Genomic DNA, 13,109 nt, shown 5'->3' with positions numbered 1-13,109 from the left:
ATAGAAAGAGAAGTGCCGTTGACGAATTGCGAATCCCTAACAGCTTTCACCACTCATCAAAATGGAGACCGAATGGGGTCTGCTCCAGTAGCAGCAGCAGCAGCAGCTTTTATCCTCTCGCCCATTAATCCGTTCTATCTCTTCCTATTACTTCAATGCTTTCCACGCATACGCTCCAGTACGAACTTCGGCTCGCAGCATCGGACAACCTGAAGGAAAACTACACTACCGTCGTGATTCACGTAAAGGACGTCAACGATAATCCGCCCGTGTTCGAGCGGCCAACGTACCGCACGCAGATTACCGAGGAGGACGATCGGAACCTGCCCAAACGTGTCCTGCAGGTCGAACATACAATTTCGTTCAAAACTCCCGATTTTTGTTTTTTTTTTTTTCGTCCTCCTGCATCATTCCTGCCATTGAGTTCGTTCACCCTTGCCCGCAACCAGCGTGTTTTCCATTGTTTTAAGTTTTGTATTGTAGCTCCAGGTTTATTCACTAAGTGCTTGTTTCGAAGATAACATTATTTATACATTTGGTAAGCTAACAGATTTTCCTAGTTTTCAGAATGGTTTTCCAACGAAAGGACCTTTCCATTAAAGTCTCAACGAATCGATTTAATATTCAAACACACTTCGTTCGATGCGTAATGCAATATGTATTTATTACACGCAAAGTGTAAGCTAAGCTTCGGGATGTTTTGCGAACACGAAGTCGCTCGTGTTGGATAATTAATATTTTACAGGTGTTAGTTCGCAGTGGCGACATTTAATGCTAGTGGTGGTGGGAGTTTGTTTGTACGCATATCTTAAAACATCGCCTAATGCGATTATCTTTCTGTGGGTGCCAGCAACCCACTGCCGGTTGCTGCAAAACCCACATCCCACACCCTGATGGACGGGGCCAAAGAACCCCGATCACACCATATGTTTCGCTAATGTTCGGAATCAGATTTACAACTGATTAAATTTTATCACCTAATTTCCATCGCCATGGACACAGTCGCGTGCGTGTTTCCCACGATGATGAAACCACCATTACCGCTGCTGCTGCTGACCCTGCGGCAGCGCACTAAATGGGCGATAAAATTGATAATTCATTTATTTTCCATAACTCATTGACAGAAGGTTCCCGTGCGACCAGGTCTGCGGTTTGGTCGCTGACGTTCCCTTCTCATCGCTGACCCCCGGCGGTGGTTTTGCCAGTTTTCAATCGATGTTATGAAAAAGCCCTCACGTTGCTGGTTATTGTGGAACACCGGTTTGGTAGAATTTATGAACCCTCGTCCGGACGCGCCCCACCCCGATCCCGGCGATAGTTGAGGGCGATTGGTTCCAGGAATCCCGATATGGTGGTTCGCGACTGTCGATGTGTTCCGCAACCGCAAATCAAACAGAAAGTAATCGTAAATATTTCACCCGTTGCGGTTCCGGCCCTGTCTTCCTTGAAATCTTCCCATGCCGGGCAGGAAAGTTTTGAATGTTGCGCGCACTTGCGTTGGGACGTAAATTACCATCACACTGGCCGCGTGAGTTCCTGCGTGGTTCCGCAGCTGTGCCACCCGGTTTTCTGTGGTTTTTCCAATGGCCAGATGCGGCTTACAACTTGTTGAATAATGTATGCGCTCAGGAGGCTACTTCATTCATTCTCGGTGGGTCTTCTGCCAATGGTACATCGATCCCACCCGCCTGGGGGTTGGTTGGTTGTCCGCTCGCTATTCCTTCACCCGTTCACAGTTACAATCGTCCCTCGCGGTTCGGGGTACTTAATCGGATCACGCAGAATTGAAGTACCCGCGCACCTCTCGCGCGGGGCAAACACGGCCTGCGAAACGTGCAACAAACCGTTAACTAATTGCAACATGGCGGTGGTCTACACCGTTCTTTTCTCTTCTTCCTTGCCAAACCCCGCGTCTTCCCTGCACCATCAGTACCATCTGACGCTGGTCGCCTCCGATAGTTTGAACGAAAACGAAACGATCATTGTGATCAACGTTAAGGACGTGAACGATATGCCGCCGAGCTTCCCGCAGCAGGTCTACGAGCGCACGATGGACGAAGAGCTGGCCGTACCGTTTCCGATTATGCAGGTTGTTCTCGTTGTCTGCTGCTACGCTCTCGCAGCTTACGCCTATAGTGGTGACGGTATCTAATAGTGACTGCTTTTCGGTGGTGGTTAACGGTGGTGGAAAATATGTCCCATTTGAATGGTTTTCCCCGTTGCGGTGTTTCAGCTGCTTTTGCCTTACTTATCGATTCCTTTGCTGTTCGCTTTGCCTTTACCGCCGCAATACGGCCCCACCGGCCATTCGCCAGGTCCAGAAACGACGAACCTTAATCCATCCATCAAAGTGGTATTGGGATCGAACCAACCCCAACCTACAATAACTTTCAATCGTATCCCTCGCTCAGTGTTCCACCATTCGCGTAACCAAGCTGCGTACCACAGCTTACGTTTCACAATAGCATCATGATCCCTCACGTGGGGAGTATGGGTAGCATGTTAATCGACTTGACAGTTGGCGTAAATCGACTTCTCCGTTCCGGCAAAGGCCTTATCGCTCGGTAACACCTACAGCCCCCGCAATCGGAGCTGATCTGTCAATGCCTGGTGGGTTGTACGGGACAGCGACAGGGCGTTTCTTGGTGGTGGTGGTGATGGTTTTCTGCACAATCGCTTTCCGTATTACTAACCTTACGCTGTTTGTATAAAATGTCCATTGCTTGGCTGGTGGCGGTGCGAAAAAAGAAGCGCAAAAAATTATAATGATTTATGAAACTCCCAATCACGGTGGAAACTATTGTGGAACGAATTATAAACCGTTAGTGCTTTCTTAATCCTGTTTGCTAGATTAACGCAGCTAGCCGATATCCTTTAATCCAGTTTGTTAATTCTTTTCCGCACACAGCATCATAAGGACCCTCATATTGTGGAATCAAAACCCACCACTGCGTGTGATGCGAGTGATCTTCCCGTAAACCTGCAAACATTCTGCACCGTATCAAAATGTGAAGCCAGCGCCAGGGCGTGGGATTAATTAAATTTTATTTGCTTTCTACGCTACCGAAATTCCCGTTTCCCGTACGCATAAGGCAAATTCTTTGTTCACCGTTCACCGCTCCATAGTTGGCTGTCATTGTTTTAATTGTGTGCGATGACACTGTATGGCCGCCGGGGCCATACCGAATTTTCAGTAATTGGGTGTACCAAGAACCATTCCACCCGGTTCCAGGTATTTTCCCGCTTTGTGTGTTGAAACGTCCAACGTCTCGCACACTGCTTAGGCGTATCAACACAGTTTGGTTGTTTGAAACTATTTTTGTTCCTAAACAACCATACCTTTTCGGTTGTAGTTTTTTTTTCTCCTTTCCGGTAAAGGTAACTCATGCAACAATGTTCGCAGTTCCATTCCAGGAAGGTTTACATATGCCCTGTTGATATTTATACGTTTATTCTAGCGAGGCATGTTTTGTTTCGTTCGGTGGGATACGATTCGACAGCAGGATTACCTTTTAATTAGCTCCAAAATTCACAGTACACGTAGACACATCGGAGACATTTAATCGTAAATAGTTTAAAGAAATTGTGTTCTGAATACTTTAATTATTAATTTATTTTCAATCATTCTTTCAATTAGCATCGAAAGCTCCAAAGATTGGTCTTAAAACGAACCCTAATTCACTAAAAATTTATTTCTTTCTTTAACGACCTTTAAGTCTCCAACATTGGTAGAGCTTTGAGACAGATTTTGAGTAATTACAGAAGAGAAGATATTATGTAACGTGTTGAAAGTTGTAGGAATTGACGTTGAGAGATTGAAAGACCCCTCTCCAAATCCCTTTGAATGCGAAATACTCTATTCCATCTTAAACAAAAAATTGATTGACAGAAATTTTTACTTCAAATAATCCTATAAGTAGTGAATTACCAACGAATTGACAAAAACATACTTTCATACTTTCGATAATATGTTGTAGGTGCTGTTGATGTTGATTGGAAAAGGTACAGCGTTGCCCACCAAAGTTTATTTGCTTTCCGAATGTCACCACAGTGCTCAGCAAATCGCGCAATATTGGAGTGGATTTTATATTTGTCATCAAAGGTTGTACCACACATTCTGTCAATCATGACAGCTCAGCTCAGGTGACTAACTTTTTATTCGAATTTACACTTGGACAAGTGCGGTTCTGAAGGCGACCCCCACGAGTGTGAGCGGAGGTGCAAGGCTTTGAAGAGGAAATTGCATCTCAGCCAGCGCCAGCAGCACTAGTGCGAATTGAGTGACATTCACACTGGATGCTCTCGGTACGGCTGCATCGGGAAATAAGTGCCGAAGAAATTGCATGATCCCCTGACGGGAACGGTCTTGAGGAATTGAGTTTCCTTGCAGCGACCTAGCGTAGTGCAGAGAAAGAAAAATCCCTGCCTTTTTTGCATATCTCACCCGTCGACATATGGGCGTTGGTGTTGAAAATTCAATTATCTGCTACTCAAAATTGAATCCCACCTAGAGACGGAGAGCTTCAGCATCGACGTTCCGAACCGGAACGCGTTCGTTACATCGTCATGCCCGTTTTGAATGGCGTCGCGAGCCGGCTAACGCAAACACATTCCACATCCACACGCTCACACGGGATGACATTCCGTCATATTTGAAGGTCCCTTTCGCTGTCGCTGATATTTCTTTTGCTGCCATGAATAGAATGTGGTACCGCAAACTGGCAGCATCAGCAGAGGTCGGTTTTATGCAACGGGGGTATTATTTTTTTCCTTTTTTGGTGAACACAAAAACAAATCAATCCACTCAACATTAAACCGACAGCACCCGTGACATTGCGCACCGTGCATGGAGAATGTGCTCACAAATAAATGACAAAAAAAAATGACAGTCTCATCCGGGAATTAATTCGATATTTATGCCAAGGACAAACGAACGACGGCCAACATTGGTTCTGCCGGTCCCTGGTTCCTGGGAATGGGAATGTGATTCCTGGAATCGTTTTGTCCTGGCTTTCGTTCGGCCTGCTTGCTGCTGCCGCCAACCAGCCGTGAATTACCGTTCCCCTAATGCTTGCGGTTGTGAATGGGAAATGCTGGAAAAAAGAACAAAACAAAAAACAGAAAATCCCACTCCGGTCCATTTCCGATTGAATCGTCCTTAGACGGACGACGTTTTTCCGGTCGTTTCCCCAACGGCACGGCAAAAAGTTGTACCGTGCTGGAAGCAAAATTAGTGAGGAAAGTCAAGACAAGACGACGAAGCAAAATGGAAAAAAAAGAAAATATACACATTCAATCTCCCGATACTAACAAGCCGCAAGCCACATGCAATAGTTGCTGTCCACCCGTGAAGGAAAAACGAATTTTCTTTATCAAATCAACCATGTTCCGGCGTTTCCATGGCTATGGTTTTTTTTCTATATCTTTGTGTGTGTGTGTGTTTGTGTACATTCTCTCCTGCCTCACTATCACCTCACTGTTGTACGCCCGCTGGACAGTGTCGCCTTAGCTGGATGGTTTTGTTCGTTTTTTGGTCAATCTTTCATTATCAAATTGCGTTCATCGGCAATCACGCAAATGAAGCTCCCCATCAACCGAGCGATTTAAATCCAACCGAAGAAGCGACACCAAATTCGTATTGCAGGGCAAAACGAGGGTGTAGTAACAATTATTGTCTAAAATGGGAATAATATTGCCGCCAAATGAATGGCCATAATTGTGCGTTGGTTCGCTGTTTTGGACGTTCGGAATGTTTGAATTAAGCTCGGCTTTTTGTCATGAACGCACACGACGCATATGTACTTGCGGATAATGACGCGACCATGTATTGTAATTCAGCATTATCTTGCTCACATCACGCCAGAGCTTACGGTATCCGCGGTGATAATCAAACTAAAGCTCTCAAGTGTGCTTTTATATCCAAAACGCACCAAATATCCTGCCGCATCCTTTTCCCCACTGTGACCCCCCAACAATGATCCAACCGCGACGCGTTACGGGCCCGCGCTTATTTTTCCCATTAATTTCTGCGCGTTTAAGCTCGCTGATGGTTGGTGCCTTTTTTTTTGTTACCAAGAACCATCAGAATTAAACAGCGTACACCATCCGCATTTCCAATTTTGTAAATCCGAAATGATATTTCCCCTTTTATGTGGTACTTAACCAAAGTTCCCTGGATGCTTCACGCACCCACGGAACGATGGCCCAGATTTAAGCGCCCTAAAACCTCCCCATAACACTGAGTGTGCCCACTAATGGATATTAAAGAGTGCGTAATGCACAATGGCACTTGCGTGTCGATGCCCGCGATAATCGCGGTCGGCAAAGCGCGATCCATGTTTAAAATCCGTCACAAAGCACTTTTGCCGTAATCTTACCTCCCGTCGCCGGTATGCCGATTCTCGATAGGGATCTTTTCCGTCGGCGACAAACGCCTAAGTAGCCAATAACTTTAAACGATACCGTTTAGTGAAACGAGACAACCATTTTGTGTCTCATCTGTTTTTTTGTTTTGTAATATTTCGCATCACAGCCCAACAGTTTGTGCTACGAAAAGCTTTTCCGCACGGGAAGAAAAGAAACTTTTTTAGCTATTTTTAACGCACTGTGCACGGTGGATTGCTTTTGAACTTCAAACGAAACTTGACGGCGAAAGTTCGTCCCTAGTTGGTGCTGTCTAATGAACGGAAATTAAGTAATTTACCTGTCCATTCCTGTTCAGCCAGTCTGCTGCACGCGGAACCGGAAGTTGGGTGAGTTTTAATGATGAATTCCGCTACCCGTGACCGGTCGTCGGTTGGTGCCAGCTCGGAATGACGAATGCGATGCAGAAAATGGCCATCTCTTGCTCGCTGACCTCGCTTGCTCCCAAACACCGCGAGCGGGGCGGGCAAAAGACATGTTCATGTTGCTGGATGAGAAAATCACAAGCAGCAAGCGACAGTGTGGCTATTTTCTCATCGTTTCTCTCAGCTTTTCCATGCCCCGCTAACGTCCGGCTGAGGCTGGGGGATGAAATAGAAACGTTTGCCACCTTTTCTTTTGGCTTTGACCGATCGCAATGTTTGTTCAATGTTCGTTCAGTGAAGAAGAGAGGGGAATAAAAAAGAACACACAGAAAGGAAAAGCATTCCAACTTTCCAAATTCAATTAAAATCTCGTTAGAACAATTTGTTCTAGGCAACAGTTTTGTCCATTTTCATGATTTTTTTTCCTTTTTTTCCTTTTTCTGTGTGCCAATTTTCTTGTTTGGTTTTTTTTTTCCATCTCTCGTTCTCTGTCTCACACACAACTTGCAACATTTTCTACGTATCTTTTTTAACTTTCACCTAGCGATCATAGGTATGGTTGCTTTTTTTCCTTTTTTTTCTGCTTTTCCCAAAATGTTCCAATTCTTTCAAGTTTCATTTGAACAGTCGGTTGGAATTGGGTTCTTTTATTTCCTTTCCCTACTCACTGCATCTCGCACTCAAGCAGCACGAAAATTGCGCACCAATAGCTGCGGGGCCAAAGTATGCGAACTGCTGCTTCTTACTGCTGCTTCCGGTCCGGTATTACTTGCCCGCGTTTTCGGGCGGTCGGGATGCTTCACGGGTATCATCGGGTCCCACAAATGCAGCTACTGTCAGTTTGGTTCATCGCGAGTGAAATTTATGAACATCGTGCTTTGTGGCCCAGCGTGGGCACGCATACGCAAGTATGCATTGTGGCAGCTCGGTGCGGGTAGGCAAAAGAAAATAGTTGATCTAGTGCAAAACGCTATTCAAACGTTGTTGCACGGCAGTAAGTTTATGTTTTGTGTTATTTTTTCTCTCCCCCTTTTTGTTCGTTTATTTTTCCGGAAGCTGTGTTTTTTTTCTATTGCTTTCCGGCACTAACACAACATGACGAATGGTTTGGTTGAGTTCTTGGAAAATTATGAACAATGTTCGAGACATTGAAATGTGTATGCCTGTGTCGTTTGCTATTAAATCGAAACCCAAGCCGTTGTCGAAAGTACCTTCCGTTTGGATGGATGGACAGTTAGGTGAATTGGAATGTTATTGTTACTGTATGTTTTGCCTGCCCCACGGAGATAGCTTCAACAACGATACATTCCTGCCTATATTGCCCGGTAAGGTAACATCAAAGGTCGGTAAAATTTTGACTAACCAATTGCAATAGAACCGAGAGGCCACCAAAGGCTACCAACGCCGAAAGGTCTTACCGTACTTTTGGTTGTGTGTCGGCCAAGGGCCACAAGGGCTCATTTCGTGATGGCGAATTATGCATACCGGTTATGCTGAGGCAAGACAAGACAAACAAACAAAAGACGGGCATGTAAAATGTTGGCCAGCCAACAAAACAAATGACAAAACCATCCAACCACTCAGAACTCGTCCAATATGTGTTGTGCTCCCAGTGCTACACAAAATGTATGTACGTTTGTGCGGAATGTCGGAGGCAGCATAAGATGGATGGTTAGCATTGCTAGGGTTCCCAAATTGTACGAATGATCAATTGAAGCATGTAGTTGTACAGTATGACTGCAGAACAAATTGCCGGTATGATGTACTGGTCCTTTACATCGACGTAATAATACCGTTTTCCTACGATTGCAAAACTACCGAGGCTTTCCTGTGAGGCCACTTACCATTGCCGGAAGCTTGCTGTGTATGCTTCTTGGAACGGGGAGTTATTCAAGAAATTTTGCTATCATCAGCACAATTATGACAGCTTTTACAAAATTCTCTCAAAATCGATTGCTTTTAACCGCTTTGCCCTAACATTTCCCCACAACTGGATGTTGGAAGCATTGCATCCTTCCCAACTCTTTTGGGGCAATTGTACATAACAGATTGCTATGCATTCTAAAACGGGAAGTAGTCGAGAAAAAATAAAGACATCTCGTCTATTTCACCCAACAAACCCCCATTTGTCTGCTCCTGTTTGGCCCCTGTAAACGTTGCGTTACTGGCAATAAATCATCTCGCATAAATACGGTGAAAAGAAATTCGGGACGTGCCGGAGCATATTTTAGTGCTACGGGGTACGGTTGGGCAAAAAACTAGTTGCCCGGGGTTACGGGATCGGGAGCGCGCTAGTGCCAATTGCAGTGCTCCAACACTGAACTGGCGTAGCATTATTTAGGTGATTTGTTTTTTTTTCTGGTTCTCTAATATTTTTTCATCCTTTTTTTTTGCTGTGTGTGTACACAGCTTTGCTGTTGACCTTATTGTGCATCATTACCCATCATAGCAGGGTTGGCATGTGCATTCGACCGATGCCAATCTTGCCGAGGCAGCGCTACTCAACCAGAACAACTGCGCTAGGTGCTTTTTCCTGCCAACCAGTCCACTTGCTTTCCCTGCAATAGCTGACGACGGTAAAGAATTACCAGCCCGGTTTCAAAGGAAAAACCAATTACTGAAAGCTTTCTACGAACCAAACTTACAATGGTGTATGTTGTGTGTATTTGTGTGTGCGTGCTATCAAACGATAACACCAAAAACTAAACAACATTTTCGCCAATCCCCCCCGATGATGATGATGATGATGACGTCGAGGCAGTGTGATAGTAGCGAAAAATCGAAGCCAGGATGCTAAATTACAAAGTTTCGGTACCGTTCAACCGCAGCCATTCGACAGATTTCGTTACAAAGCTGTGTAGCCCTTCATCTACAGTCTTAGCCACCAGTGTCTGTTTGCCATCTTGCGCAGACAAGTGAGGAATTTCTTAAAATTCAATATTTCATCCACCGCTTCGCTTTGTCGTTTCGGGACCTTTTATGCTTCACCACGTTAAGGTGAGCTTTTGCCGATTGAACGGAAGCGTTTTGGGAAACGGGAGCGACGAGCGAGTGGTATAGGACGTTGATTATCTTCTGCACTCGCTTGGTCCCATCTCGTCCGCAAGGGAGCTTCTTGGAACTCACACCGCCCTACGTGGCCCCCCTAAAGCCGATCGCTGCTAGTTCGCATCGCTAGATCGCTCTTAATAGTGGCGGCCAGGACGCGAAGTTATCTGTCTGGCTAAGTTATCGTAGATATGAAATATGAAAATTACTTTTCCCACTCCATCGGACACGGAGTTCTTCGGCCGCCCTTTTGGCTTAGTTTCACCTGCACTCGATACCGGGGGGTGTTTTTTTTCTCGTGCCTGAGTTGCATTATCTAACTTTTCCCAGAAATTGGAAGAGCAGCCTCGAAAACTCGCTCGTTCGTCTGTGCGGCTCGAACACAGTGAGTGGTTTATTTTCACAGCACTATTCTTAAGGCCCCTTCCGAGAGCAAGTGATCATAACGCAAGTTGTTCTGTAGTGTTCTACCTTTTAAAACAACACTTTCAAGGGTTCTTCATCCATCGGGGTACTGTACCCAGGTATTTCCCAGAATTTGCAAGAATTTTCAAGATTAAAGAGCTATAATATTATAGCAAATTTATAGCATCCCTGAACTGCTATTAAAGAGCATTATACTCTGAAAGCTCTTTTGATCACTTTAAAGGTACACTTAAACTGGAATGAGTTTTATAGTGCAGTTGTAACGTAAAGTTTTCAATTAATATTTCAATACTGTTTTGTTTAAAGCACTAACATTTTCCGCACAATGTCACGATGAGGCAGCATATTAAAAAAAAACAACATTGTGCTTCACCAACTAAATGAGTTGAAGTTCGTTCAACAGTCATCAAAAAAGTTTCCACCAATGAATTGCGCTAAATGTAGAAACATAAAACACGGAAATCATGTAAAAGCGCGGAAACGCTATTCTGCCCATCCGAATACCTGCCGATGTATTTCAACTTCCGGCCGTCAGCCCGAGAGCGACGGAAAACACCCAGACGGAAGTAGTAAATTACATCAGCCATTATCATCGGCGAACGGTAATCAACCAAAGGGAGCGCTCATAAATTCCCACCACGACTGCGATGCAAAAGCTTAATAAATTTCCCATCATACAAAACTCATTTGAAAGCATCCCGCCGCCCGCTTTTCATCCCCCGTGTGGTTGTAAAAGCTCCCGCCTGTCACGCAGCGGTACGATTCGAATTCGAACTACAAAAACACAAAATGATGCCATTTTTATATCACAAATCGAATTGGCGTCCCATTTGTTTTTGGTACCTTCACCCACGCTGCCACGTTAATTGCCTTTCGGGAGGGGGGGCGAACCATGTTTCGGTAACATTATAAAATGTGTGCACCCCGCGGGAGTAGTGTGTACAAATTGAAACAAATCACTAATTTGTAGTAACACTCCCGGTCGACCCATTAGTCACGTCGGGGGTTTTTTTTCTTACACCCAACCATCCCCAGTGGGGTCTAATTGCATGCAGTGATCCAGGCTAGTGTGTTTGATTAAATCGACACGATCCTTTTTGGTGAACCTGCTTAATTGCATTAGGCGTATCAGATTCTCCCAATTTGCGGGAAAATGCAACATATTTTCGGCACTATAATGGTGTGCTCCCGTTCACACCCGTTTCGATCGTCAAAGCAAAAAGCGACGAAAAAATATTTGCTGATTAGGTTTTCCTCCAAATGTACCTTTTCTATTATCTAGATTAAAACAGAACCGAATGACATGTTGAAGAGGCTTCGTTCATGTTTTTTTCGTTCAACAAATTGAATGTTTGGTAAATTTATACACAAACAGTACCAGTAGCACCTTCATTAACAACGTTGATTAAATTTACCATTTTATCGCAAAGCATCATTTCATCCCCAAACATCGGATGAACTAAAGGTATTGATGTGGTCTAGTGCGACAAGCTGACTAGGTGCTCCAAATCCCGAACCCATCGTAAATCAGGTCCTAATTTGCGTTGCCAACCTTTATCGCTACAATCTGCTGCTTGACGTAATTTACACTTAATCGAAAACCGATCAAGCTTTCGCCAAACGTGACGCAAAACCCGATCGAAACGCTTGGGCGATTAATTTTCCTTCTCGCGTTCGTTTGGTATGTTTGTGTCCCTCTTACCAAAGACCGCAATGGATGTCACAGACACCGTGAGAATCGATACGCTCATGGAGTCGGGCCAAGAATTTGGGCAACATTATCACCGACGCGTTATCATGCTGAGCCGAGCCGTCTGTCTGGTAGATTTTCCGATAGTCCACGAAACTTTGAGGTTTTGTGACGCAACGCTAATTCAACCTTTAGACCATCTACATAGGTTGGTAATTCACAATATTCAGTACGTTGTAGTATGTCTAGTATGTTAACTTACACATACAAGGTAATTATAAAATTAATTTCTTTAAGTTAATATCACTTACCTGTACAAGACATTTGTAATTAGTAATAGCACAATCGTTTCTCTTCTACGTTAATAAGTTTTGTATTCAAATGAAAGAGCACACTGTAAGCTCCTAATTGTCTAGAATCTTGTGCCATTCTAGCGTCGCTTACACACGTCCGGATTAGCACATGCCGCACGTACCCACACGGGGAACGAAGAAATGAGCCATCTTAGATCCAATTATGACTTGCATTCATTCGTAAAATTAACCATGAAGAGTGCGAGATTATTCGATTCACTTCGAGCTGGAGTCCACACCAGCACGCAACGAAATCCGTTAAGCTTCTTAACCCCCCGCCTATTATGCGTTTGCTGTAGCTGAACGCATCCCCGATGCACATGCTTTTCGATGCAGAAATCGCATCTCGTACACTCTGTACACCTCGTGTACGTATGCCGCTCATTAGTGTCCCCCGGGGGGCGGGGGTGGACGGGGACGTTCGAGATCCTTTAATCCTAGCGAATGCAGCTACCCGGATGAAAGATGCGCACCAAACCCGGAGACGCGACAAAATAGTGTCATCAACGGGATCCTTTTGATCCGGGCGCTAATTAAAATCTAATCCATCCGCTCGCACATTAGGCCTTTTTATGAGCGTGAAAATGTCAAACGAGAGAGAGAGAGAGAGAGAGAGAGAGAGACCTCAAAACATCCGGGCCACACCTGTGCCCGTGTCGTCCCCATGTCGCATGTCTACATCTGCGTGACACCGTACCGACCCCTTCGGGATATTGCTTGATGAAAAGTTCTTTAATTTAACCTGCACCACCGGCAGCAGGTTGGAAGCGGAAAGCAGCGTGATAAACGCAACAGCGCCTAGAA

The 13,109-nt window shown here is 44.8% G+C and overlaps 1 protein-coding gene across 3 annotated transcripts in view; it reads left to right on the top strand.

Annotated features, from left to right (window-relative positions):
- The window catches only part of LOC128305548 (neural-cadherin), a 190,735-nt gene that overhangs the window by 146,634 nt on the left and 30,992 nt on the right, over positions 1-13,109 (top strand). For all 3 annotated transcript variants that reach the window (XM_053043045.1, XM_053043046.1, XM_053043047.1), the window contains one exon: positions 180-344. In XM_053043045.1, the coding sequence (XP_052899005.1) occupies positions 180-344 (165 nt within the window). The remainder of the gene's footprint in view (positions 1-179; positions 345-13,109) is intronic.

This window comes from Anopheles moucheti, chromosome 3, assembly GCF_943734755.1.
Source record: "Anopheles moucheti chromosome 3, idAnoMoucSN_F20_07, whole genome shotgun sequence".
Lineage (NCBI taxonomy): Eukaryota > Metazoa > Arthropoda > Insecta > Diptera > Culicidae > Anopheles > Anopheles moucheti.
Note: the sequence above shows the minus strand (reverse complement) of the source record. Positions and strands in the feature narration are given on the sequence as shown.